Source organism: Podarcis pityusensis (genome assembly GCF_964106645.2).
Source record: "Podarcis pityusensis genome assembly, chromosome: 12".
Taxonomy (NCBI): domain Eukaryota; kingdom Metazoa; phylum Chordata; class Lepidosauria; order Squamata; family Lacertidae; genus Podarcis; species Podarcis pityusensis.
The window spans coordinates 6596961-6624722 of record NC_138037.1 but is presented as its reverse complement, the minus strand read 5'-3'; the positions used below and the strand labels follow the sequence as shown (position 1 = coordinate 6624722).

The 27762-nt window shown below is 45.8% G+C and overlaps 2 protein-coding genes across 24 annotated transcripts in view; one reads left to right on the top strand and one right to left on the bottom strand.

Annotated features, from left to right (window-relative positions):
• The window catches only part of OBSCN (obscurin, cytoskeletal calmodulin and titin-interacting RhoGEF), a 264501-nt gene extending 243019 nt beyond the window's left edge, over nucleotides 1-21482 (bottom strand). For 14 of the 23 annotated variants that reach the window (XM_080973891.1, XM_080973911.1, XM_080973892.1 and 11 more), the window contains exons 1-2: nucleotides 21244-21482; nucleotides 7390-8536 (exon numbers count right to left, since the gene is read on the bottom strand). In XM_080973891.1, the coding sequence (XP_080830017.1) occupies nucleotides 7390-8527 (1138 nt within the window). In that variant the 5' untranslated portion in view covers nucleotides 8528-8536; nucleotides 21244-21482. The remainder of the gene's footprint in view (nucleotides 1-7389; nucleotides 8537-21243) is intronic. The other 9 variants (XM_080973897.1, XM_080973898.1, XM_080973899.1 and 6 more) reach the window with 3 other exon arrangements.
• LOC308459086 (7-alpha-hydroxycholest-4-en-3-one 12-alpha-hydroxylase-like) overlaps nucleotides 1-27762 on the top strand; it is a 393862-nt gene that overhangs the window by 292640 nt on the left and 73460 nt on the right. The gene's annotated exons all lie outside the window — the stretch shown is intronic.

The following is a 27762-nucleotide window of genomic DNA, read 5'->3' as shown; positions in this document are numbered from 1 at the left end:
GGTTAAGATTATAAAAGCAAGCAGTGCTGTTTGTTGACAATGATCTCGGCACAAGGACAGAAGCACTCTAGGCAAAAGTCCAATCTTGTACAGCAACCACCAGGAGGGTTCCATGCAGAATTTATCTCTTGGAAGCACTGTGAGGAATGCTATTGAGTGTTGTTGCACTCTTTAGTTGGGTGGTGGGTCATAAACTAAGTTTTGGATGATAAACGATAGGGAAAATCTTCCAGGTTGCCAAAACCCACATCATATTTGTGGAATTCTGGTGGATCAAATAGAGAACTGAGTTCTTGCCAGGTTTATGGTGCTTTATAAACTGGGCAAAGCACTGGTGGAATTGAGGAGATGAAAGGTATCATGTTTCCCCCAACAGCAGACTTGGGTGGTGTGAGGATAGTTTTAATTATGGAAAGGCGGCATACAGATAAAATGGCGGTGCTAGTGATGATCAAATCACTCCATTTGAACAAATCAATTGTTCCTTCAATCTCTTTTCATTTAACTTAGTAAAGGTAAAGGGACTGCTGACCATTAGGTCCAGTCCTGACCGACTCTGGGGTTGCAGCGCTCATCTCGCTTTATTGGCCGAGGGAGCCAGCGTACAGCTTCCGGGTCATGTGGCCAGCATGACTAAGCCGCTTCTGGCGAACCAGAGCAGCGCACGGAAACGCCGTTTACCTTCCCGCCGGAGCGGTACCTATTTATCTACTTGCACTTTGACGTGATTTTGAACTGCTAGGTTGGCAGGAGCAGGGACCAAGCAACAGGAGCTCACCCTGTCGCGGGGATTCAAACCGCCGACCTTCTGATCAGCAAGTCCTAGGCTCTGTGGTTTAACCCACAGCACCACCCACGTCCCCATTCATTTAACTTACAGTCCACCTATTTCCAAAGTAGCTGAGCGTTTGATTTAAAGGAATGGCATCAAAACATTACATGTTTTAAAACTACTTTGGCGTCTGTAAGCTATTGGAACACATTTTCAGCATTTGAAACTGGCAGGAATCACTCCCACCTTCCCCATTTTTCCAGTTTATCATAGCCTCACAACCTGTGCCAGGCGTCAGCAAACTTTTTCAGCAAGGGGCCGGTCCACTGTCCCTCAGACCTTGTGGGGGGCCAGACTATATTGGGGGGGGGGATGAACAAAATCCTATGCCTCACAAATAACCCAGAGATGCATTTTAAATAAAAGGTCACATTCTACTCATGTAAAAACACGCTGATTCCTGGACCGTCCACAGGCCGGATTTAGAAGGCAATTGGGCCGGATCCGGCCCCCAGGCCTTAGTTTGCCTACCCATGACCTATGCAAACACTTTTTCCAGATTTCTAAGCTGTGCAATGTGAGACCAGGTTACATGGCCACTGTTTTTGACTTGAGCTTCACATTCTCATCTTTGCTAAAATAACCACGCTGGTTACGCCAGTCCTGTCAGCCCTTTAGTGCACTTTCTCACAGCTGCTGAGATCTATCCTAAATGAAAGGCAGGATATTTTATTTCTCTCTCACCCGAAGGGAAACTTCATTGCCAGCGGAAACACCCCAACCTTTCCTACGGCCAACTTCTGCCATTAACACCCCTATTTCTGCTGAGGCTTTTGAAAGTTACCTTCAGATGTGGGGAAATATTTAAGGTCGGCGACAGCGCTGAAGGGACCTGCCGCAATCGCTTGTAGACCTATACTTGTGTGTTGTGGGTTAGTGGTTTTCATTAAACTATCATGCTTTTTGGGGTACTACAATATTTTAAAGGGGTTCCTAGGATATACAGTAGCTCAGGGCTCATCCAGGCTTCCTTTTGTGCCACATTCCTAGGCACAGGTTTGGGATTTAAAGCCCTGTGTCTGAGTGTGGTTTGTTCTGTTTTTGTCTCAGTCCTTTTCCCGAGAGAACTTGCATTTTATTGCTGAATCACAGCAAACGGCAGTTGAGTTTTCTGCAGATTGCCATTTGCTCCAATTCAGCAGTAAAATGTGGTTTTCCCAGAGAGAGCACCGGGACCAAAAAACCCCCACATGTTTGGATATGGGGCTTTAAATCCAGGACCTGTGCGTGGAAATCACGGTACTACAGGAAATCTTGATGAGCCTTATGTGGCAAAGTATCTGCATCACATGCAAAGGTCCCAGATTCAGTCCTCTGCCGATAGGTCCAGTATACCTGAAGAAGCATCTCCACCTCCATCGTTCAGCCCGGACACTGAGATCCAGCACCGAGGACCTTCTGGCGGTTCCCTCACTGCGAGAAGCCAAGTTACAGGGAACCAGGCAGAGGGCCTTCTCGGTGGTGGCGCCCGCCCTGTGGAACGCCCTCCCACCAGATGTCAAAGAGAAAAACAACTACCTGACATTTAGAAGACATCTGAAGGCAGCCCTGTTTAGGGAAGCTTTTAAAGTTTAATAGACTATTGTATTTTAATCTTTTGTTGGAAGCTACCCAGAGTGGCTGGGGAAACCCAGCCAGATGGGTGGGGTATAAATAAATTGTTGTTGTTGTTGTTGTTGTTGTTGTTGTTGTTGTTGTTGTTGTTGTTGTGCTGGGAATCTCCCCTGTCTGAAACCCTGGAGAGGTGCTGCCAGTCAGTGTAGACAATACTAAGCTAGATGTGCTGATGCTCTGACGCAATATAAGACAGCTTTTGATGTTCCCAGGTGTTCCTTTATGTGGAGTGACGCAAACGGTCCTTGCAGTTCAGTCCTCTGACTGGCAGCACCCCTCCAAAGTCAACAGTCTTCCCCATCCTGGCTACCCAAGACTCTTCAACTGCAAATGGAAAGTGCTTGACAATAAGGTACAAAACATGCACACGGCCCCTAGGCTAATTTGCCACCGGCATCCTTGCTAAAATTCAGCTCTCTGGATCTCTTAGGAGCAAACTACACATGACATTGTGCAGACTTTTTTTAAAAAAAGTGTGTCCTTAAACTGGAAAGTTTTACTTCTAAGAAAAAAGAAGCTGCGGGGCTCTGATCTGAAACATGCTCCAAATCCAGTGTGATGGCCTGGGATTCGAACTCGGATGCTGAACCTGAAGAATCCCAGCCTGCACAGGATTCCCCACCTCCAGAACCAGCTGAGCCGGGGCTGGGGCTTGAGCCTGAAGGGTCCTCACCTGTGCCGGATCCTCAGGTGCAGGCACCAGCTGAGTCTGCTCTGGCTCCTGAGGTGATGGAGGACCCATTGCCTGCAGGTGCTCCACTCTCAGCCCCGTCAGGGGAATCTGAGGTTGCCTCTGGGTCCGGTAACCCTCCAGCCTCTCCTGAGCTGCAGAGGCTCAGGGCAGAGAGGCGGAGGGAACTAAGTTCCTGCAGGAGGAGTGCTCGCCTCCAGGCCAGGAGAGGCGAGTCACCTATGCCTCGGGGCAGATAAAAGCCAGCCAGCCCAGTCCCAAGTTGCGGGAGCAACATTGTTGGTAGCCAGTTCCTGCCTGAACCCTGTCCTGCTTTCCTGCCGGAGCTCCTGACCTCACCCGACTCCCTGCCCTGCACCCAGCTTTTACAGACTGCCTCCATATTGCACCTTTGACCTCGGACTGGACTCGGACCTCGCCACTCGGTTAACCCACGAGACCAGCACACCCAGACTGGGTCCCTCAAGCAGTTCCTGTTGAAAATTCACAGCCATGCATTTGAAACACTTGATTTCCACCGCCCAAAAAATCCTGGGGACCGTAGGTTGTTAAGGGAATTATAGCTCTGTGAGGGATAAAAACTATAGTTCCCATTATCCTTTTGGGTGCATGTTGTGGATGTGACCACAGCACACACTGTCCTTGTCAGAGGACCCTGGAGGATCTAGATGTGTTTTCTGAGGTGAAGCATAAGACAGTTGAGGCCTCTTGTACTGCTTTTCAGCTCAGGCTGAGTGCACTCAGCGAGGGGACGGCTTCAAGTGCTTTGAGCTCTTTGAGGCTGTGTTTGTGCCTGGGGACACCTGTTGCCATGGAAGGCGAGGGAGGCCCTGCGGCTCGTGGCTCACAGGCTGCCAAACAGCTGCCAGACCATTGCAGCCCTTCTGTCACTGCCTGCCCAATACCTGATGGACATGGACAGGCTGGATTTAAGTATCGGGCATTTGCTTGCCAGCTCTCAAGAGAAGCAAACCCACCGCGACTGTATGCCTTGATCCTTCAGCACCCTAATGCTTTAATCTATGCAGATGAGCAGTAAAACCACTTCACTGCTGGAACGTCCCATTGATAGATGTACTGTGTCTGAAGGCCTTATTAAGCCATGCCCGCTCTCAATTCTAAGGTGGCTTTAGAAGGCAATGGAGTTAAGACCTGCCAAGGAAGCTGGAAAATATCTTCATGTACGCGACAACGGCAGCAAGAGTCTTAATAGCACAAAGATGGAAGAATGAGGAAATCCCGACTAAAGAACTATGGCAAGAGAAAATGATGGAGTACGCAGAATTGGCAAAACTGACACATAAACTACAGGACAAGGATAACTGTGACTTTAAAGATGAATGGGAACCTTTTACAAAGTACTTAAAGAAACAACAAAGTGAACTGGACTCCTTGGCAGGTTTTAAATAAACACTCTCAAACTTTTTACTGACAATAACCAGTCAGATAAATTAAGGATCTATACAGTTCTGACCATAAAGAAAGCTGGACCATAAAGAAGGCTGATCGCCAAAGAATGGATGCTTTTGAATTATGGTGCTGGAGGAGACTCTTGAGAGTCCCATGGACTGTAAGAAGATCAAACCTCTCCATTCTTAGGGAAACCAGCCCTGAGTGCTCACTGGAAGGACAGATCCTGAAGCTGAGGCTCCAATACTTTGGCCACCTCATGAGAAGAGAAGACTACCTGAAAAAGACCCTGATGTTGGGAAAGATGGAGGGCACAAGGCGAAGGGGACGACAGAGGACGAGATGGTTGGACAGTGTTCTTGAAGCTACCAGCATGAGTTTGACCAAACTGCAGGAGGCAGTGGAAGACAGGAGTGCCTGGAGTGCTCTGCTTTAGGGGGACACGAAGAGTCGGACACGACTAAACAACAAACAACAACACAGTTCTGTAACATGCAGAGAATAGCATTTGTAGAGAAACCAGAGATTGGAGCTGAGGAAAGTCGGGGGGTTACTTTATGGGGGGGATTCAAGGATGATATGTTTTAAGATAATATGTTTTGTTTAAATTCTTAATAAAAAAATTTTTTAAAAAAAGAAGGCAATGGACTTGCTCATCAGAATCTCAGGCTGGAGGAGGCCAGGAATCAATCTTGTTCCACCACTATGAGGCAGGACTGTTCATTCACCAGACCAACCTCTTCCACCACCCCAACCCAATCAACCTGCACAGTCTAGAAACTGAAAACACATACTCTTTGAGAAGGGATGCAACTCAGTGATAGATCATCTGCCTTGCATGCAGAAGGTCCCAGCTTCAATCGCCAGCATCTCCAGGTAGGACCAGGGAAGATTCCCCTGCCCAAAACCCTAGAGAGTCACTGCCAGTCAGTGTAGACAATACTGAGCTAAGGGGACAAGTGGCCTGACTCGGTATTAAGTAGCTTCCTATACTTGTGCTATGAGACGCGGGTGGCGCTGTGGGTTAAACCACAGAGTCTAGGACTAGCCGATCAGAAGGTCAGCAGTTCAAATCCCGCGACAGGGTGAGCTCCCGTTGCTCGGTCCCTGCTCCTGCCAACCTAGCAGTTCGAAAGTACGTCAAAGTGCAAGTAGATACATAGGTACCACTCCAGCAGAAAGGTAAATGGCGTTTCCGTGCGCTGGTCTGGTTCGCCAGAAGCGGCTTAGTCATGCTGGCCACGTGACCCGGAAGCTGTACGCCGGCTCCCTCAGCCAGTAAAGCGAGATGAGCACCGCAACCCCAGAGTCGGCCACGACTGGACCTAATGGTCAGGGGTCCCTTTACTTTTACCTTTATACTTGTGCTACAGAAAGTGCTAAAGAACAAATAGCTCCAGGTGGCTCTGGAAAGAAAGCCAACTATGAACTGAAAGGTAAGGCAAAAATCCCAGGTTTGGGACCAGTCTGACTTCGGAAGCAAACCAAGTGGTTGCTGTGGTGAAGAAGGACCCGTGAGAAAGCATGTGACCCTAGAACAGGCTTCCTCAACCTTAGCCCTCCAGATGTTTTGAGACTACAAATCCCATCATCCCTGACCACTGGTCCTGCTAACTAGGGATCATGGGAGTTGTAGGCCAAAAACATCTGGAGGGCCGAGGTTGAGGAAGCCTGGGCTAGAACCTTCTGCAACATTACCAGGGATTCTGGGGTGAAAATTTGGGGTTGCTTGGGGCAGCCAAATGTACCATAACTTAGTATCAGAGCAGAAGTTTGACATACAGAGGATCCCACGTTCTCTGGCATCTCCAGTTAAAATTTTGATGGGAAAGAATCTCTGCTGAGATCCTGGAAGGGTCCTAACAGACAGTGCGGACAAAAGTGAACTACATGAACAAATAGTGCCTTGGCAAATCTAAGAACATAAGAAGAGCCAAGCTCACAAGCAGGACCCTTGCACAAGAGCAACTCTCCTCTCCTGCAGTTTCCAGCAACTGGTATTTGATAGCATTCCTGCCTAAATCTGGCAGTGAATCAGGCTTGCTCCATACTGCAGCAATAAAAAGGTAAAGGGGACCCCTGACCATTAGGTCCAGTCGTGGCCGACTCTGGGGTTGTGGCACTCATCTTGCTTTACTGGCCAAGGGAGCCGGCGTACAGCTTCCAGGTCATGTGGCCAGCATAACTAAGCTGCTTCTGGCGAACCAGAGCAGCGCACGGAAATGCCATTTACCTTCCCGCCAGAGCGGTACCTATTTATCTACTTGCACTTTGACGTGCTTTCGAACTGCTAGGTTGGCAGGAGCAGGGACCGAGCGACGGGAGCTCACCCCAATTTACCCCAAATGGAACTGGGACAAGAGAGGATGGCGTCTGCCAGCAGCGAAATGACTTTTGGATGGATTCGGCATAAACACCAGCATGTGAGGAGATACTGCAACAACAGCGGAGCGTCATACATATAAAATCCACACAGAAACACATCATTGCTTATTTCAACTCGCTTGTGGAAACAACTCAGAGGCCATGAAAGAAGGAAGGTTAACAACAGGAAGATTTAAAGTAACTATTGGAAAGACTATTCAAGGCAGCAGAGATATGAGATGATCGGAGACCGCCCCCCCCCCCGAACTTGAAGCATGGGAAGTCCCAACAAAAAAATTATAATTTAGGCAGAATATTTGGACTATTTGATATGTACTTGCATAATTTGGAACATTCAATGTGATTTGATTGGATTGTTAAAATGGGAAACTTAATAAAAATGATTTAAAAACAAAAAACAACAAATGGAACTGGGACATGCCATTAGCCCAAACCATTGTGAAACACAGCCACTCACCTTTGACCGTGACCAGCACAGAGCTGTAGGTTTGCCCTGCCAGGTTGGAAGCCGTACATGTGTAGAGGCCGTTGTCAACCTGTTTGCAGAAGAGGATCTTCAGCACAAAATTCTCCTGCTCATCCTCGTAGATGATGTGCCTCCGCCCTTCGAGGATGACTTCGCCATCCTTCTTCCAAACAATCTCTGGCTTGGGTTCTCCCGTCACGTAGCAGCTCATCTTGGCATGTTTCCCCTCTGTGACGGTGAAAGTACGTGTCGTCACCCCGTAGTAAGAACCACCATCGCCCCGGAAGCTCTTTGCCGTCAAACTGGCGGCCCTCTCATAGTCAAGGGAGAGGCTCAGGCCGAGTTTCGACCGCCCTTCCATGGAGGTGTATGCCGAGGAGATTAGAGAGTCGGCAGTGGTTAGGTCTGTCTTTCTGATTTCTTCTCGCCTTTTTTGCAAGTGTGAGAGCAGAGGGGAGGTCTTGCTGCTGTCTGTGTCTATAGCGTGCCTTGTACCACCTGGGCTGTAAGAATCTGGCGTGTCCACCACCAACGCAGCTGCTGCGCTGGTGGCCCCAAGAGGGTTCTCTGCACGGCAAGTGTACGTCCCGCTGTCCACCAACCGAGTGCTTTGGATCTTGAGTGCATTTTTCTCCCCCTGGGTCTCAATCTGGATGCGGTTGGACTCTGACCGACCGCCCAGGTGCCTCCCGTCTTTCTCCCAGTTCACCGAAAGGGGTGGGCTACCCTGGACAATGCATTTGAACATGGCGTCTTCTCCCATGATGACTCGGATAGAAGTGGGCTTCTGGATGAAATAAGGTGCCGATTCTGTCACAGTGGTCTGCTCCCCAACTTTGATGCTAACTGCGGCAAAAGCTTCCCCAATCGAGTTCTTGGCCCTGCAGATATATTGACCGCTGTCGTCCAGACTCAAGTCATAAATGGTTAAACGATATAGGTCGCCATCTTCCACCATTTTAAATCTTCCCCCTGTCTGGATAGGAAGTTTATCCTTCTCCCAGCTGACCAGCGGGATGGGATTTCCAATGATCTGGCAACTGAGTGTGGCATCTTTCCCCATGGATACCACAAAGGCCTTAGGCCTGGTCAGGAACCTAGGGACTCCGCTGTAAGAGCTGAAATCCATCTTGATGGCCTGGAAAGAAAAAAAGGGGGGGAAAGCAACTGTAAGAGCAATGCCAGGTTGTTGTTTTTTAACCCACCATAGCATTAAAGTGTCTGACAGCAGCCACAAAAAGCCTGAATTTCTGGACAGTAATGTTTCCAGCTTTAAAGAACGCAGCGTCTGAGCTTCAGCTTGGTCTTTCATTACAGAGAATCCTCACCTGATTGCTTCAGGCAGTTAAGCCTGAACACATTCAAAGCCTATCTGACAAGAATCTGAGCGGAATTACAAAACTTCATTCATTTGCTGAGGATATACATATACATATACATATACCTATACATATACCGTATTTTTCACTCTATAAGACGCACCACACCACAAGACGCACCTAGTTTTTGGAGGAGAAAAACAAGGAAAAAAATATTCTGAATCTCAGAAGCCAGAACAGCAGTGAAAGCAGCAATCCCTCTTGCTGTTCTGGCTTCTGGGATAGCTGCGCAGCCTGCATTTGCTCCATAAGACGCACACACATTTCCCCTTACTTTTTAGGAGGGAAAAAGTGAGTCTTATAGAGCAAAAAATATGGTACATTGGGACGTGGGTGGAGTTGTGGGTTAAGCCACAGAGCCTAGGACAACTATCAGAAGGTCAGCGGTTCGAATCGCCGTGACGGGGTGAGCTCCCATTGCTCAGTCCCTGCTCCTGCCAACCTAGCATATCTACAAGCACGTCAAAGTGCAAGTAGATAAATAGGTACCACTCTGGCGGAAAGGTAAACGGTGTTTCCATGTGCTGCTCTGGTTCGCCAGAAGCAGCTTAGTCATGCTGGCCACATGACCCGGAAGCTGTACGCCGGCTCCCTTGGCCAATAAAGCGAGATGAGGGCCGCAACCCCAGAGTCAGTCACGACTGGACCTAATGGTCAGGGGTCCCTTTACCTATACCTTTACCTATACATATACATTTGGATGCTAAAACATTTACCCTCTCCAAGCTAATGACCATTTCACCACAATTTGAAATAGGTAACATTCATCAATCTTGTATAAGGTATACCTGAAGGATCATTTCCACCCCCAGTGTTCAGCTCCAAGGGCTTTCTGGCGGTTCCCTCACTGTGAGAAGTGAAGTTACAGTGAACTTGGCAGAGGGCCTCCTCAGCACCCACCCTGTGGGGAATGCCTTCCCATCAGATGTCAAAGAGATAAACAATTATATGACTTTCCAAAGACATCTGAAGAAAACTCTATAGGGAAGTTTTTAATGATGTTTCATGATGTTTTTTATATTCTGTTAGAAGCTGCCCAGAGTGGCTGGGGTAACCTAGGCAGATGGGCAAGGTATAAGTAAATAAATAATAATAATAATAATCAGCAAGTGGGGGCATGCTCTGGATTTCTTTTTGGGTAAATCAGTTTTTAAATAACTTTTTGTTAATACAGTTGGAAATTGACCACTGAAATGAAAACTGCAGGATAAGACTTTGCAAGGCCAGCATATGTTATGACCAGTCCTGTTATGACCAGTCCAGAGGCTGCCCAGACAAGATTGGCTCAAGTGTTGCCTACAGACCATCGGCTGGCGATCTCTTAAAGCAGGGTAGGCAATGGGGTGTCCTCCAACTAATCCAGAATGCGACAGCTAGACTGGTGACTGGGGACGGCCGCCGAGACCACATAACACCGGTCTTGAAAGACCTACATTGGCTCCCAGTACATTTCCGAGCACAATTCAAAGTGTTGGTGCTGACCTTTAAAGCCCTTCTGGTGGTTCCCTCATTGCGAGAAGCAAAGCTACAGGGAACCAGGCAGAGGGCCTTCTTGGTAGTGGCGCCCGCCTTGTGGAACGCCCTCCCATCAGATGTCAAAGAGATAAACAACTACCTGACATTCAGAAGACATCTGAAAGCAGCCCTGTTTAGGAAAGCTTTTAATGTTTAATAGGTTATTGTATTTTAGTGTTCTGTTGGGAGAACAGACATATGTATGACATATTAGTGTATTTTTGGTCTTTGTGGAAGCCACCCAGAGTGGCTGGGGAAACCCAGCCAGATGGGCGGGGTACAAATAATAAATTATTATTATATTATTATTATTCCAAGTGCTGTGAACTATAACTCATCCCTGACCACTGGCCATGCTGACAGGGGCTAGAAATGGGAGAGAATTTTGGTTCAGTTCACTTTCTAATAGAAACATCCCAAATTCATACTTCTTGAAACTTCTTGAACCAAAACGCAGCTCTTCTTTGGAATTCACATTTCTGAATTTTGTAGTGCACTTCTCCAACCAAATGATGTATACAGCAATGTGGGAGAGTGCCTGTTTGTGAAAATAACATACAAAAATGCATTACACTAGGGAAAACTGCATACAAAAATGTGTCTATATTAGGCAAAATTTGAACTAAAATGTTGGTGAATATTCATGAGGAATTCTAAAAAAATTGAAATTGATGCAGAAATGAACTTAAGAATAGAAAAATTAGAAACTGAGAAACTGCCAAAATCTGCCCATCCCTAGCTGAGGCTGATGGGAGTTATAGTTCAAAACATGTGGTGGGCACCACAATGCTTCATATATTCAGCTCTTTGTATTTTCCCAACCAAGTCCACTAAAAGTTGCAGTATAATACCTCATCCCCACACTGGAAAACCACAAGCACAAGCACAAGCACAAGCACAAGCACCACGTGTATGCACATCTCTCAAGAAGACTGAGACAAGTCATCATACCACCAAAAATAGACTATAAAGCAAGTACATACCCCAAAAGTCTGACTAACCCTCCCAAATTAGGAGTTTGCACCAGTTGATTAATTCAGTGGAAAACTGATATCATTGGGTCCAAATATGTGTCTTTGATGATGCTACTGAAAATCCATTCATCATTTCTACCCATTTATTATCAGTCCATGAATCACAATGTGAAACGATGCCTTTATTTAGACTATCTGGTGCTGGAGATACAAAACCCAACTACTAGCTTTTGTATCACCGAAAGATGGTTAAATTCTTAGCAACTGAAAAACATAAGAGAACCCCTAATGGATCAGGCCATAAGTCCATTTAGTTCAGTATGGTGTTTCCCACAGTGGCCAAAATCTCACAAGCAAGACATGAGAACCATGGTCCTCTCTTTTGGGTCCTAGGACCCTCATACCTACGGGTACCTACCCTTGTAACTCCTGATTTGTCCCATGGAGGACCTTACATTCTTCAAACAAAAACACCTTGGAGGTCCCAGGCCACAGAGAGGTTAGGCTGGCCTCAACCAGAGCCAGGGCTTTTTTGGCTGTGGCCCCAATCTGGTGGAACGCTCTGTCACAAGAGACCAGGGCCCTGCGGGACTTGACATCTTTCTGCAGGGTCTGCAAGACAGAGCTGTTCCACCAGGCCTTTGGTCAGGGCACAGTCTGACTCCCTCCTTTGGTAATCCTCATAGAACTCTAGCCCAATGGTTCATTTTGTGGTCTGATGCTCTTTCATGTTGTTTGAAATTGTCCACTAGGGTCAAAAGGAGCCCATTTGTTATCGCTAACAAAAATTTTATATTGTGGATGGTTGCCATTAATTTGATTTTGGACTGATTTTAGAACGAATTGATTTTAGAATGCTGTGTTAGTTTTATTGTTGTTAGCCGCTCTGAGCCCGGCTTCGGCTGGGGAGGGCGGGATATAAATAAAAATTATTATTATTATTATTATTATTATTATTATTATTATTATTGTTGTTGTTGTTGTTATTATTTCTGGTATCCCCCAGCAACTGGTGCTCAGAGGCATACTTTTCCTGAAGCTGGAGTTTGAATATAGCCATCATATATTAGTTACCATGCCATGTTCAAGATTCTTGTATTAATTTGCATGTTCCTTAACAGCTGAGGTCTAGGACACCCCCATATCTGGATGGTTATCAGCAGCTCCTAGTGATGATTTATTTATTTTAAAATATTTTAAAATAAGTAAATCAGCACTAGAAGCCCCTGAGAGTACCTGGATTAGAAAAGCCAACTAAGGGCTCACCCTTTTGTTGCCATGTTTCTAGGAACAGGTCTGGACTTTAAAACACCATGTTCAAGCGTGGTTTTGTCATTGCAGCTGTTTATTTGTGTGTCTGTTTTGCCCTGGTGCTATAGTAGGGAAAAGCTGGATTTTTCTTGGATTGGGGTTTCCACCGACTGCTGTTTGCTCCTTTTCAGCAGCAAAACACAGTAGGGCAAAACAAACAAACAAACGCCTTGAAGACAGAGCTTTAAAGTGCATTCCTGGGCCTGGAAAGAACCACTGCCTGATTTGGGATGGTCCAGGCAGTTCCCCAGGTCATCGAGCTGAAGGGGTACAAAATTGAGAAGATCCATAACTGAGAAGATCCCTTTTGGGGTGGCTAATTTTGGCCTCGCACAGGGCGCCGTATTACAAAATATTACCAAAGCCCACCCCTGAAAGCACAGCACAAAAGGAAGAGTGGATGTGGTCTGAGTCGGCGGTCAGCACTGTGTGTTGTAGCAGCGTATTTCATAAACGAATTATGTGCATCTTGAAGATTTCACTTTTGTCTCACCTGAAATTCCTGGCAAGTCAGTTTCACTAGTATCATGAAGCAGAAATTCTTACCCTTCTTTATCTCCACACCTTGCATGATATTATAAACCTGTATCCCTTCCCCTTTGTCACCATTTTTCTCAACTAAAAATCCCCAAATAAATTTTAATGTGAAAAGTCCTCCCAGATTTATATTATATTATTATATTATTATATTATTATATTATTATATTATTATATTATTATATTATTATATTATTATAATATTATATTATATTATATTATATTATATTATATTATATTATTATTTTAATTTTCCACCCCACCACCCCTCCACACACAGAGGGAGCTCATTTTGTGTCCATGGTTCTTCCCCTCCCCATTTTTATCCTCACAACCACCCTGAGAGGCCGGTTAGGCAGAGAGGCAGTAGTGGCAGGCCCAAGACACCTTCATGGCTGAGTGGTGAATTCGAACCATGGCCTCCCAAGGCTGTAGCCCCACACAGTAACTCTTACCTCACACTGGCATGGGGCAACTGTGTGGAAATTTCCCCCCTCACGTCACAGGGCTTGTTTGTATCTTGTGTAATTCAAAAAGCAGTACAGTGGTACCCTGGTTTACAACCATAATCCATTCCGGAGGTCCGCTTGTAAACCAAAACAGGTTGTAACCCAAGGATAGCTGTCAACTTTTCCCTTTTTTTAAGGGAAATTCCCTTATTCTGAATAGGATTCCTTGCAAGAAAAGGGAAAAGTTGACAGCTATGAACCCAATACGCGCTTTTGCCAATGGGGCCTCCAAAAAAATTTTGTTCGTAATCCCCCCCCAAAAAAGAAAGGGTTGTAATCCCCAAAAAGGTTGCAAACTGGGAAACGCACTTCCGGGTTTGACATGTTTGTAATCCAAAACGTATGCAAACCAAGACGTATGCAAACCAAGGTACCACTGTCCCTTCTCTAACCATGGCCCCCCACCACACCCCACACAAATTTGAGGCCCAGAAAAGCTTCCATTGAAGAGGGCAGCTGCCTTCTTCTGAGATTGGGGGGGGGGGCTGGGTGAGAGAAAGTTACCTCAGAAATTGGTTTTCAAAAACTACAAACTGATCCTAGCACCTGGAATCAATAAGCTAATTTCACGTTTAGCATCTGAAAGCACTGGATAATGCCTTTTCAAAGGGCCAGGTTGTTAGGGGCGACTCCAGAAAACGTTGTTCAAAATGCCTGCCCTCAGAAGGTTGACAGTTGCCTAGAGTATATACAGGTGAAACTCGCAAAATTAGAATACTGTGGAAAAGTTCCTTTATTTCACTAATTCAACTTCAAAGGTGAAACTAATATATGAGATAGACTCGTGACATGCAAAGCGAGATATGTCAAGCCTTTATTTGTTATCATTGCGATAATCATGGCGTACATGAAAACCCCAAATTAACAATCTCAGAAAATTAGAATATTCAAGGAAATCAGCAAAACAAAGATTGCAAATCGAGCAAGATTGGACCTATGAGGAGTAGAAGCATATCTCACTTTGCATGACATGAGTCGATCGAAAATATTAGTTTCATCTTTTAAGTTGAATTACTGAAATAAATGAACTTTTCCACGATATTCTAATTTTTCGAGTTTCACCTGTATATATCAATTTTTCACAGATAAAATACAATTCATCAAACATTTTCTAGTATACAGCTGCCTATAGTTCCACTTCTGACGCAAAGATAAAACATGGAGGAAATATGTAGTAGAGGTCACTTGCTGCCATTAGTGGTTTAGTGTTGCCAGCACAAAAACCAGAACTTCTGGGAAGATTTGAGTCAGCATCCTTCTCTCATAAATTCAGGCCCTACGTGAGGGTCATGTGGTTTTATTCGGAGTTGCTGGATTGCAGCCCAGTTTGCACAGTAAACCACAGTTAAAACAAACTATGCTTTATTGTGAATCCACAGTGTCAACGTAAGAATTGTTGTTGTTGTTTAGTCGTTTAGTCGTGTCCGACTCTTCGTGACTCCATGGACCAGAGCACGCCAGGCACTTCTGTCTTCCACTGTCTCCCGCAGTCTGGTCAAACTCATGTTGGTAGCTTCGAGAACACTTTCCAACCATCTCGTCCTCTGTCGTCCCCTTCTCCTTGTGCCCTCCATCTTTCCCAACATCAGGGTCTTTTCCAGGGAGTCTTCTCTTCTCATGAGGTGGCCAAAGTATTGGAGCCTCAGCTTCACGATCTGTCCTTCCAGTGAGCACTCAGGGCTGATTTCCTTCTGAATGGATAGGTTTGATCTTCTTGCAGTCCATGGGACTCTCAAGAGTCTCCTCCAGCACCAGAATTCAAAAGCATCCATTCTTCGGCGATCAGCCTTCTTTATGGTCCAGCTCTCACTTCCATACATCACTACTGGGAAAACCATAGCTTTAACTATACGGACCTTTGTCGGCAAGGTGATGTCTCTGCTTTTTAAGATGCTGTCTAGGTTTGCCATCGCCTTTCTCCCAAGGAGCAGGCGTCTTTTAATTTTGTGACTGCTGTCACCATCTGCAGTGATCATGGAGCCCAAAACGTAAGAATACAGTGTTGCAAAAATCAATGTTTGAGGCTGAAGGAAAACTCCATGTGGCAATGAGAAAACAAAGGGTGTTTATTGCTAGCAATAATGGCTCAGTGGGATCCCTCTCCAAAAGCTGAGCAAAACCCCAAAAGGGTGGGTCCTCCTTTATATACATAGCTGTTATCTATTAAAGCAATACATATGCATAAACTTCCTCCAATCTAAAGTTACAACACAATACTAATTATACCCGCCAGAAGCTCGGCTCTGCCCTCGCCGGTCCTGGAAGGATCCTTTAAAAAAGTCCCATATGCTCAGAGACTTTGCGCCTGTTCATTGGGGGAGATAGGAAGCCCAGAGCACTTGTTCTTTAGATGTCCCTTTTATGAAGAGGCACATAGTGAGACCATTGATTCCCTGCTGGTGAGGTTCGCTGTCCTCCCGGAAAAGCAAAAATTTGACCTTTTCCTGTTAGGCAAAGATCATAAGACGACCCGGATGGTCACCAGATTCTGTGTACAGATCTGTAGGCACAGACCATCCCCCGACCTAAACTAGTTCATTAAGAAAATCCCCAAACTCGGTTCCATGGGTGACTCTGGGTCATCTCTCTGCGGTAGCTTATCTTAAAGTTTTAAGTGTCTATACGCTTATCGCACTTATACATTTTAAATTTATTGTTGTACATTGTTTCAAATGTTTGTTTTCCTTCTGGGAGTGGACCCCCAAATGTGTTTTATAAGCTGGTCTCTGACCGTAATATATCTATTTATCATCTATCTATCTATCTATCTATCTATCTATCTATCTATCTATCTACCTACCTACTAATTATACCATGTATGGTCTTTCCTTCATTACCTATTCATTGAGCAAGCGAACAAAGAACTCTCTCTAAGCCGCACCTTGCTGCACGTGTTCTCTTTGCATTCCTTTCTACCTGAGAGGGTTGGGACATTTGAGCAGAGCTCATCTCCTTTTCAAATGTAGACACTTAGGAATGTGTTTACAACCTTGGGAGTAAAGATGCTCCTAGCAGAAGATTAGGCGTTACAAAAAAACAATAGGCACAAGGTCTCTAGCCTGGCTAGTTAGCTGAGCTTATAGGTCTCTATGCGCATCAATAGATTTTGCTTTATTAATCTGTAAAGCGCTTTGAGGTTTTTTGCAATCAAGCAGTGAATAATTTTATGAAATAGGCCCGCACCCTGTTTTCACAGTGGCCAACAAGATGCCCATGAGAAACCTTCAAGCAGGTCCTGGGTGCAACAGCACTTTCCTCACTTGTGATTTTGCACAACTTGCATACCAATTCCAACAGTGGAGATAGAACATAACTATTGTGTCTAGAAGCAAAATGGCTACAGCTGGGAATAGCCATCACTATCTCTTGTAAGAGCGAATACCACAGATTAACTGTCTTCTGCAGTGGAAATAACTAAATTAATGGTTCTTATTAGCCTGAGTAGTGCTGAGTTAAAAACAAAAGAGGAATGCAAATGGGTAAAATTGATGGTAATTGCAGCCAGATAGGTTATAGCGAGTAATCAAGAAAATGCAGAAGAGCTAGGGGTGAACCAATGGAGGGGAAACTGAATAATATTATAATTTTAGAATACCTAACTGTGAAGATACACAGAATGAAAGGGTTTAAGGTCAGTGAGAAAGAGGAGGATTGCTTTGAGAAGATATTGAACTATTTGAGTAGGTTTGAACAATCTGAGGTAATTAAAATGTTAAAAGTTAAATAAACCTTGTGGAAGGAGGAGTGTTAAGGTATATAGAAGTGTACATATGGTTGATTTGAATATGTTATTATTGAATATTATTGAATATGTGTATTATTGAATATTGTATACCCAATGTATCAGCCACCTGGGGGGTTTCACAGCCTGACTCCCTCCCTCGGCAATCTTCGCGGAGCTCTGGCCCAATGGTTGCCAGTGGCCTGAATTAATTAATTTTATAATGAATGATTTTAGAGTGTTGTTTATGCTATACTTTTATACTGTTTTATTGTTGTTAGCCACCCTGAGCCCGGCTTTGGCTGGGGAGGGCGGGATATAAATAAAAATTATTATTATTAATTATTATTATTATTATTATTATTATTATTATTATTATTGTGTTTTGGTGGTTGGTAAAAAAGAATTAAAAACAAAACAAAACACAAAACTGTCTTCTGCATGAAGAAGTCCTTTTTTGTTACAATATTATCTACATTTCCACAAAATACACAATTTTATCCACTTCTATCATGTCGCCCCCTTATTTGCCTTTTCTCTAAACTAAGAAAAACCAAGGAATGCTGTAACCTTTCCTCGTTGCAGAGTCGCTCCAACCTCTTGATGATTTGGGTTTGCTGTTTTCTGAACCCTTGCCAACTCTATAATGTCCTTTTTTGAGGGTGAGGTGGACAGAACTGTGCACAATATTCCAAGCGTACACCATCAATTTGTATGATGACATAATGATATTGGCAGTTTTGTGTTTCGTAATTATCTCTCCCATGGAATTTGCATTTCTCATAGCTGCTGCACACTAGACCGACACCTTCATAAAACTATTCATTACAACCCCAAGGTCTCATTCCTGGTCGGTCACCAACAGTTCAGACCCGCATAAGTGTATATGTGAGATTTATTATTTTTTTTAAATTGCCCCAGTGTGAATCATTTTACACTTGGTTGCACTGAATGGCATTTGCCATTTTACTGCCCATTCACCCAATCTGGAGAGATATTTTGGATGCTCCTTGGAATTCCTAGTTACTTCAACTACCCTGAACAATTTTTTAATCAGCAAACTTGGCTACCTCTCTGCTCACCCCTAGCCATAGAGCATCTACACAGAAGCAGGAAAACGTGGGTCCCAATTCTAATCTTTGGGGGACTCCCATTTTCTACATCCTTCTGTGTACACTGCTGAAAACGTCTTGCTCTACTCCTCCCTAGTTCCTGATGCCGCCATGTTGCTGGGAAACAAATCAATTTTGTTGACCAAAACCACAAACAGTAACCATGGTTTGTTCTTGGCTTACAGCTCATAGATTGTTTGGAGGACGCAAACCATGAGCGAAGGTTCAGGTATCACAGTAAACTGGGAAATAAGCTGATTTCCCAGCCAGAATGGAAGGGTTGGGGAGACGATTAGCACACTGCATGCTCACGTTAAACCCTAGTTTGCTTTTAACCATGGTTTAACATTATGTGTGAAGTAGGTTGTGGGTAAGTGGAACTGGAAAGCTCCTGGTTTCGTTTCATTGAGAATAGCATCTGTTCATTTCCCCTCCTATTTCAGGTTCTCCAAATGTTAGAAACCTGTTCCCTTTTTAAAATGAAAGCTGGGAAATCTGGAATTTATGGTTCATTCTTCAGACACGGGTGGCACCCTGTAGACACCCACCCATGTGCTTAACCCTAAGAAAACCTGGAATGCACCACTAATGGGGCAAAAGAGAAGGAAAACTCCAGGTGGCTGAAAATAGAGGCCCGACACATTTTGGAATTATCCATCTTTAAGAGTGTGCTTTAAGCAGAAACTCCAACCAAGTGCACAAACCCATTAATTTATTAATTTTCCATTTCAAGGACCTCCTGACTGTGTCACCCACCAGGAAGAAAAGTCAAGTGCAGGGGGGGAAGGCCTAGAAGGAAGGGTTAAGGCACTGTTGGCCAAACTTGGCACTCCAGCTGTTTTTGGGACTACAATTCCCATCATCCCTGACCACTGGTCCTGTTAGCTAGGGATGATGGGAGTTGTAGTCCAAAACAGCCGGAGAGCCAAGTTTGGCCAACACTGGGTTATGGGCTCCATGCCACTGCCTGTCCTTTATAATGATTTCCCCTCTCCACCTCTTTATTGCTGTTAACCAGAAGACATATTTGCTGTCAGCACATAGAGTTCTACACCACCCTTAATCAATATGGGGACACCCGATTCTGGCAAGTTTTGACCTTGTGCCCCAAAGTTAGGCCGCTTGCTCATGCCATCCATGCCAGACCTCATACCAAGAGCCTAGAGTTGAGTTGAGTCAGCCATTTCTGCCCCAGATTGCTCATCAGCAGGCACAGATGCTACCGCCTGATCAGTTTTCTACTTCCTCTAATCCTTATATAAAACACTGTCAGCTCTTCTCCTCTCTTGAGCAAACAGCGCTACTTCTCTGATGTTACAACGCCCTACCCTTCAGAAACACACTACTGGCCTCTCTGTGACACTTACTTCTTTCTGCCTGCAAACCTCCTTGGGTCGTTTTCTTGGCCGTCTTCCTATGTCGTGAAGGCTGAAATTTCAATTCAGTGGAGCAGGGTCAAGATATTAACTTATTTGCATGAAATTTCAGATATCGCTATATACAGTGGTACCTCGGGTTAAGTACTTAATTCGTTCCAGAGGTCTGTTCTTAACCTGAAACTGTTCTTAACCTGAGGTACCACTTTAGCTAATGGGGCCTCCCACTGCCGCCGCACTGCAGGAACACGATTTCTGTTCTCATCCTGAAGCAAAGTTCTTAACCCGAGGTACTATTTCTGGGTTAGCGGAATCTGTAACCTGAAGCGTATGTAACCTGAAGCGTAGGTATCACTGTAATCCCTAGTGTAGTAAGTTAAGTCCTTTGGAGCAGGCATTTTCAAAAAAAAGTTTTTTTTATCAACCGCCCTATTAGGCAATAATCTCTCCCCCCCCCCCCCCCAGTGTGTCTCCCAACAAAAGTAAGACAATGAATAAATCTTGGTTTCAGTGCAATCCTATGGCATTTACACTGTGCATACACCATTCATTTAAAGCTCACTCCCCCCAACCCAATAAACCTGAGACCTGTAGTTTGTTAAGGGTGCTCAGGACTGCAGCCCCGAGAAGGGTAAACTTCCCAAGGTTCTTTGGAGGGGTGCTTTAAATGTATAGTTGTGCGAACAGCCTTATTTCCCAGAAAGTGGGCTTAGGCGTGCAGCTTTAGCAAAAGTCGCATTCCCTATACCTCCCTGTGTGTCCCACTGAAAAAAATGCACACCTTCTATATGGATCTGCATTCTGCATAAATGCAAAAAGCAGGCATCGCTTGCCATCACAGACACTCCATCTCACTGAGCTACTGCTCTTAAAATAGACTCAGCTGTCATTCCCCATCTTTTTTCAGAAGCCCATCTGTAGAAATGCAAGCTGAGAACATGGGAGGAGGCTCTGGCCAGGCCAAATACTAGCAGAAGAAGAGTGGCGAGGTCAGACAATTAACCCAACACAAAACTTTTTTGTGAGTCTTAGTACTTAGGATGAAAACAAGAATGGTGGAGGGAGGTAACCCTCAACATCACTCCAACACAGCACGTCCACTCCAAAAGAATTATCTCCCTCTCTTGGGCAGACACCACAACCTACACAGGTTACAAAATCAAAATCAAAAGTTAAATACCCTGTTCCTTCAATCCTCCTACCCATCTTTTTCCAGTGCTGGTGAAACCACAGCCACAAGTCATACTAAGCCTAGAGGATAACTCTAATGTCTTGACCTTCATCTGTACTGCTAGCCTCAGTGCTACAGAAAACCACAAATAACATAGGCACAAGACACAAACAGAAAGAGAACTGGTTCCTGGCAAGCTTTTCTGGCCACCCAGATTCAAACTGAAATTCAGGTCCTTACCTGGGAGTCCCGTTAAACCTGGAAGTAGTAAGCCACTTTCATCGGGAGAGCAGATCTTTACTGAGTTTGCACAAAGCGGGTGAAGCAGGTGCAAGCGGGCATGGGGAGACCAACAGAATTTGGGTCGTACCCCCCCCCTACCCAGCGTGAGAATAAAACAGAAACCCCAGTGAGGTAGGGGACGTGTTAAAGGTGATCCCCTAGTCCCACAGCAGAAGCTCCAGCGCTTAGAGTTTAGCCTGTGAGCAGCCCCTCCCTTGGGCTGCCGTCCTCCAGTCAAGTTGGATTGCTGACGTTCCTGCTCCTCTCCCCGCCCTGCCTCCGATTTCCAAAATAGCCTTGGGTGTCATTTACCAGGGAGATTAAATTTCATGCGGTGGAGAGACGAAAGGGCATCGCTTTAGGAAACCCACTGGGGGCAGACCAAAAAGCCCATCTCCAGAGAGCTTGCGTGCAGATAAACCCTGTCCATGGGGCTGGACCTAGTGCTGTTTCTCAAGTGCTTTCCCCGGAGCCAAGTGACAGGTGTCAAACTGGGAAATGACGAGGGAGTGTTACAAGCTTGCTGGCAAAAGTTGATCAGGCTTCTTGCCTACGTCAACTTCAGAAGGGGAAGAAAGATGGGAGGCTGGGGGTGTCGTTCCAAGGGGCATTTCTGCTCCTGGATGTAAATTAAAAATATTATTGACTGAACCTTATTTTTGGCCTCCTATAGGCTGTAAGGGACATGGGTGGCGCTGTGGGTTAAACCACAGAGCCTAGGACTTGCCGATCGGAAGGTCAGTGGTTCGAATCCCCGCGATGGGGTGAGCTCCCATTGCTCAGTCCCTGCTCCTGCCAACCTAGCAGTTCGAAAGCACGTCAAAGTGCAAGTAGATAAATAGGTACCGCTCTGGCGGGAAGTTAAACGGTGTTTCCGTGCGCTGCTCCGGTTTGCCAAAAGCGGCTTAGTCATGCTGGCCACATGACCCGGAAGCTGTACGCCATCACCCTCGGCCAATAAAGTGAGATGAGCGCTGCAACCCCAGAGTCGATCACGACTGGACCTAATGGTCAGGGGACCCTTTACCTATAGGCTGTAACATTTTAGGGACAGGTGATGAACAGGCCTACTCCCAAAATTACTCAGTCCCAGGGTCAGACCATAAAGAAGGCTGATCGCAGAAGGATTGATGCTTTTGAATTATGGTGCTGGAGGAGACTCTTGAGAGTCCCATGCAAGAAGATCAAACCTATCCATTCTGAAGAAAATCAGCCCTGAGTGCTCACTGGAAGGACAGATCGTGAAGCTGAGGCTCCAATACTCCAGCAGACTCCCTGGAAAAGACCCTGATGTTGGGAAAGATGGAGGGCACAAGGAGAAGGGGACGACAGAGTACGAGACGGTTGGACAGTGTTCTCAAAGCTACCAACATGAGTTTGCCCAAACTCCGGGAGGCAGTGGAAGACAGGAGTGCCTGGTGTGCTCTGGTCCATGGGGTCACGAAGAGTCGGACATGACTAAATGACTAAACAACAACAACAAGGGTCAGACCTTCAAGCCTATCCCCTGCAATTTAGCAGGAAATAAATAAATAAATAAGTTATTCATTCCCCACCCATCTGATTGGGTTGCCCCAGCCACTCTGGCGGCTTCCAACTTCTATAAAAACACAGGAAAACATTAAACCTTAAAAAGCTTCCCTATACAGGGCTGGCTTCAGATGTTTCCTAAATGTTTCGTACATAATGACTCTGACGTGTGGGCGCCACTACCGAAAAGTCCCTCTGCCTTCTAGGATTTCTGGTAAACCTTCCCCAGGCAGTCACTTCTGACCATGAGGACTAGTCTGGTAAACCACGGTTAGTATGTATGGCCCTTCAGAAGGGGACCTGGGGAAATTTTGGCCCCTTGTCCTCCACCTCCAGCCATTACTACAATTCCCCAAGGATTGCCATTGGGTGAATCAAACCTGGGATCCCTTATGGTGCAAAACATCACTTAATGGCCAAATTACGACTCAAGAGCTTCGATCAACAACCCATCATTTATCATGTTCCAATAAAACTAGAAGTGTACCAGATATTTCACCCTGGATCTCTCCTTCCCTTCTCCTTCCATTAATTAGAAGAGAAATTGCATTCAAGAAATATTAAAGAGGAAACTTCTGTAAAATTTTCATGAGGGCTGCAGAGTTTTACTGTGTTTTACATTTGAGGGGTGACCAGGGGGTGTTCATGACTGTCTTTCATTCTATAAATCGGGGAGCCCCAACTTTTTTAGGATTGAAGTTGTTGAGCTTTTTTAAGGATTTTACCACAGGACATTTACTGCCATGGGGGCCAGATTAAATCGACCAGCGGGCCGGATTAGACCCCCAAAATGGACTTCGGACATGCCTGCTATAAATCATCCCTCTAATCACCACAATGGGACACGGGTGGTGCTGTGGTCTAAACCACTGAGCCTAGGGCATGCCGATCGGAAGGTCGGCAGTTCGAATCCCCGGGACAGGGTGAGCTCCCATTGTTTGGTCTCAGCTCCCACCAACCTAGCAGTCTGAAAGCACGTCAAGTACAAGTAGATAAATAGGTACCGCTCCGGCGGGAAGGCAAACAGCATTTCTGTGTGCTGCTCTGGTTCACCAGAAGCGGCTTTGTCATGCTGGCCCCATGACCCGGAAACTGTCTGCGGACAAACACTGGCTCCCTCGGCCAGTAAAGCGAGATGAGCGCCACAACCCCAGAGTCGTCCACGACTAGACCTAATGGTCAGGGGTACCTTTACCTATAATCACAACAATACAAAGACAACACGTAGGCTAATAATTATTAGAAAATATATAATAGAATAATGCTATCATTCAAATTATAGGAGTAAGCCAATCAAAGTTCTTATATACAATATAACAGAGTGGGAGCGAGGACCGTCAAGCCGTGTGCTCAAAACAGATGTCTAAGGACAGTCTCACAATAGTCTTCCAAATGTTTCAACAGAAGACATCCCAAAAGTTTCAAAAGTAAAGTTTCTCAGTCGTTTTTCAAAAGTTTCAATGGAAGACGTTTCAAAAGCCTCAAAAGTACAGTGTCTCCAGAATGATGCCACTGTTTTTGGTTCATAAATCATCCCTCTGGCAGTCTGCACTCTGCAGCCTTCCTGAGTGCTCTCCTTTCCTGGAACCCTGATGACATCCTAAGCTAGGATTCGTGAAGCCCTTTTGCCTTTGAAGAAATGGACATGGAAAGGTTAAAAACATGGAAAGCTTTTAAAAACAGAATCATGGCAGCTGGTGTTCCAGCAACATCTGGGTGCATTCTACCAAAATGAAGACAACGGGGTGGGGGGTGAGCAGGTGTTCTGATCTGACCTCTTTGGAGGAAGGATAGATAGGAAGGATAGATAAAAATGAAATAATTACGTGTCTGACCACATTGGCTAAAATAAAATAAAAAATCCCTTAAAGCACAGCAAGGATATCAAAGGGTTTTCAGCATCAGGGGACAGGGTTTCTGTGAGTAAACATCCCTCTCATTTTGGCCAACGTGCTGACAATCCATTGGGCAATAAGAGTGCACGCTGTACTTATTTAGTGTGCAGGGAGAAATGTACACTCAGGACCCTTAGTTTAATCTTTCAGAAAAACCCCCGCCCCCGCTTTTACTAGCAAAAACCACAAATATTTATTTATTCATTGCCTTGACATACTGCTTTTCCGCCAAGGCAGCTTACAGGTTGTAGTTTTTTAGATACTAAAACGAATAAATTATATGTAAAGTTGGCCCTAAGGGACGCGGGTGGCACTGTGGGTTAAACCACAGAGCCTAGGACTTGCCAATCGGAAGGTCGGCAGTTCGAATCCCTGCAACAGGGTGAGCTCCCGTTGTTCGGTCCCAGCTCCTGCCAACCTAGCAGTTTGAAAGCACACCAGTGCAAGTAGATAAATAGGTACCACTCCGACGGGAAGGTAAACGGCATTTCCGTGCACTGCTCTGGTTCGCCAGAAGCGTCTTAGTCATGCTGTACGCTGGCTCCCTTGGCCAGTAAAGCGAGATGAGCGCTGCAACCCCAGAGTCGGTCACAACTGGACCTAATGGTCAGGGGTCCCTTTACCTTTACCTTTAAAGTTGGCCCTGGAAGTAGGGTGTTGCCTCTGCCTGCTTCCTTCCTTGATCTGTCTTTCATCCATGACGTCATGATGCTCCCCGCTCAACAAAGCCCAACAAAAAGGCAATCATTCAGCAAAAAGCAGAACTAATTGAGGGGGAATTGCTTGCGCAGATATAATCTGATGTTTTATGCCATACCTGCTGTGCGCTGTTGCTGTGAAGGCCTAGGAATCCAGCTGGGAGAAACTTGCATGCTACTTTGTGATGCTTCTCTTGGTCCTAATAAAGCTATTGTTTTGCTGTTCTCTTATGGGATTTTCCTGCACAGAACCAGTTCTGTTACATGAATAGCAGGCAGAACAGAGCACGTTCAAAGCTCTTGACTCCATCACAAACATGCTTCTCCTTCCATGCTGTCAATCACTGGAGCAACCACCTGTCTTCTTCACACGCATATATAGGGAGCCCAAAAGCTTTAGTGGAAGCAAGTCGGCGGGGTTTTGGATACTTTGACCTTCGCTTTCCAGCTAGGCCTTCTGACACTCTTCTCTATTGCAAGGGAGAAAGAGATATGCCAAACAACCAAGCTGCTTTATTGCACTAATGAAACGCAGTAGCTTAAGCATACTACTTCCACATTTTCAAAATAATCACTTGCTGAAACAAAGGGAAGGAAATCCAGGTGCGACACAGCCTGTGTTGTTGCTCAAAGTGCCAGTGGTCCAAGCTCTTAGAAGATACTGGGACACACACTGTTACAGAATTAGGGCTCGTCTCTGTTGGATCGAAGAAAGGTCCATCTCTCTGCGTTTCTTGTTTCCAACAGTTTGCTGCCAGATAGAAGTTTCTGGGATGTTCACAGAAGGACACTGTTAAGTTGTGGGTGAACATATCAGACGACACAGCGATTCTCCAAACAGCTCTTGTTTATTCACAGGTCAGAACAGAACTGAACTGAAGGGTTCAGCCAGCCTGCTTATATAGGGCTCCACTACAACGTAACTGTAACAACTTTCTGTAAGTATCCAATCACTGAACGTCACTTTCAATCCCTTATTTGCATATGTGGACCTGAACTATCTACACCCTGGCCCAGGGTGAGAACTTCAGTACATAACAGGCACGAAGGAGAAAAGCCCTTGCCCACGGGATCAGTGGCGGAGGAAGCTGCTGGGGCACCCGGAAAGGCAAATATGATGCGCACCCAGGGGTGGGGCGATCTGCCCACAGAGGCGGGGCGATCCTCCCAGGGTGCCATCAGTGGCACACCGATCTTCCCGGGGGTGCCAGCACCGCTCGCCGATTGTGCAAATACGCCCAGGGCGTGGCGCTTGCCGCCGGGGATGCAAGCGCCACCCACCCGGGGTGCGTGTGCAAACACTGCTTGCTGGGAGGTGTATCCCTGACAGCCAGCGCCATGCCCTGGGCATATTTGCATAATCAGCAGGCAGCACTGGCACCTCCAGGAGGATCAGTGCGCCAGAGCCTGATTGGGGTGCAAACGCTGCCCACTGGGGGGGGGCATCCCCGATGGCCAGCGCTGCACGCCGATCAGCGGGCGGATTTTTGCTACGATCACGAAAATCCACCTGCTGGAGGTGCGAGTGCCACCACGCCGACCCACCCGAGGGAATTTTGTCACACACACCCCAAGCATAGCACCCAGGGTGGACTGCTGGGAAGTTTTTGCCTCTGCACATGAGTCTGAGAATGTACAGTTCACATTGAGTTCATGAAACATCACACCCTGACCTGTTCTTAATGCATTGTTGACCACATCTACGGACTGCGATTGTTATGTTCTTTCAAGTCATGCAATATCAATCACTAGTAACCATGTGTTCCCTTTCCCAACCCTTATGATTAATGCCCTTGCATTGTATTTGTTTTAACCAATCAGCAACAAGCACATATGTGGTAATGCTGTAATATTCAATAAAAGAGACTCGCCGAGACCTGCTCGGTAGATGCCTCCCGTATGACACCTTGCCATTCGTCTGTCGCTTATTTCAACCCAACAGTGGACTGCTTCCCCCGCCCCCTTCATCTGCCAGTGCACGGGACGTCTCACCAGCAACAGGAATGTACTTCTTTTTATGCCTTCTGCATCTTCCAACTTTCAGCTTCATGTCTGCAGTTCCAGGAGTACAATGCCCCCGAACATGTCAAGGTCAGCTGAATTGCCCCTTTGCATGTCACATACTACCTGTACAGAAGCCACCAGTATGAGTTTGACCAAACCGCAGGAGGCAGTGGAAGACAGGAGTGCCTGGCGTGCTCTGGTCCAGGGGGTCACGAAGAGTCAGACATGACTAAACGACTAAACAACAACAACAGAATAGAAGACTCTTGGAGACTCTTGGAGAAGACATGGAGACTCTTGAGAGTCCTGTGGACTGCAAGAATATCAAACCTATCCATTCTGAAGGAAAT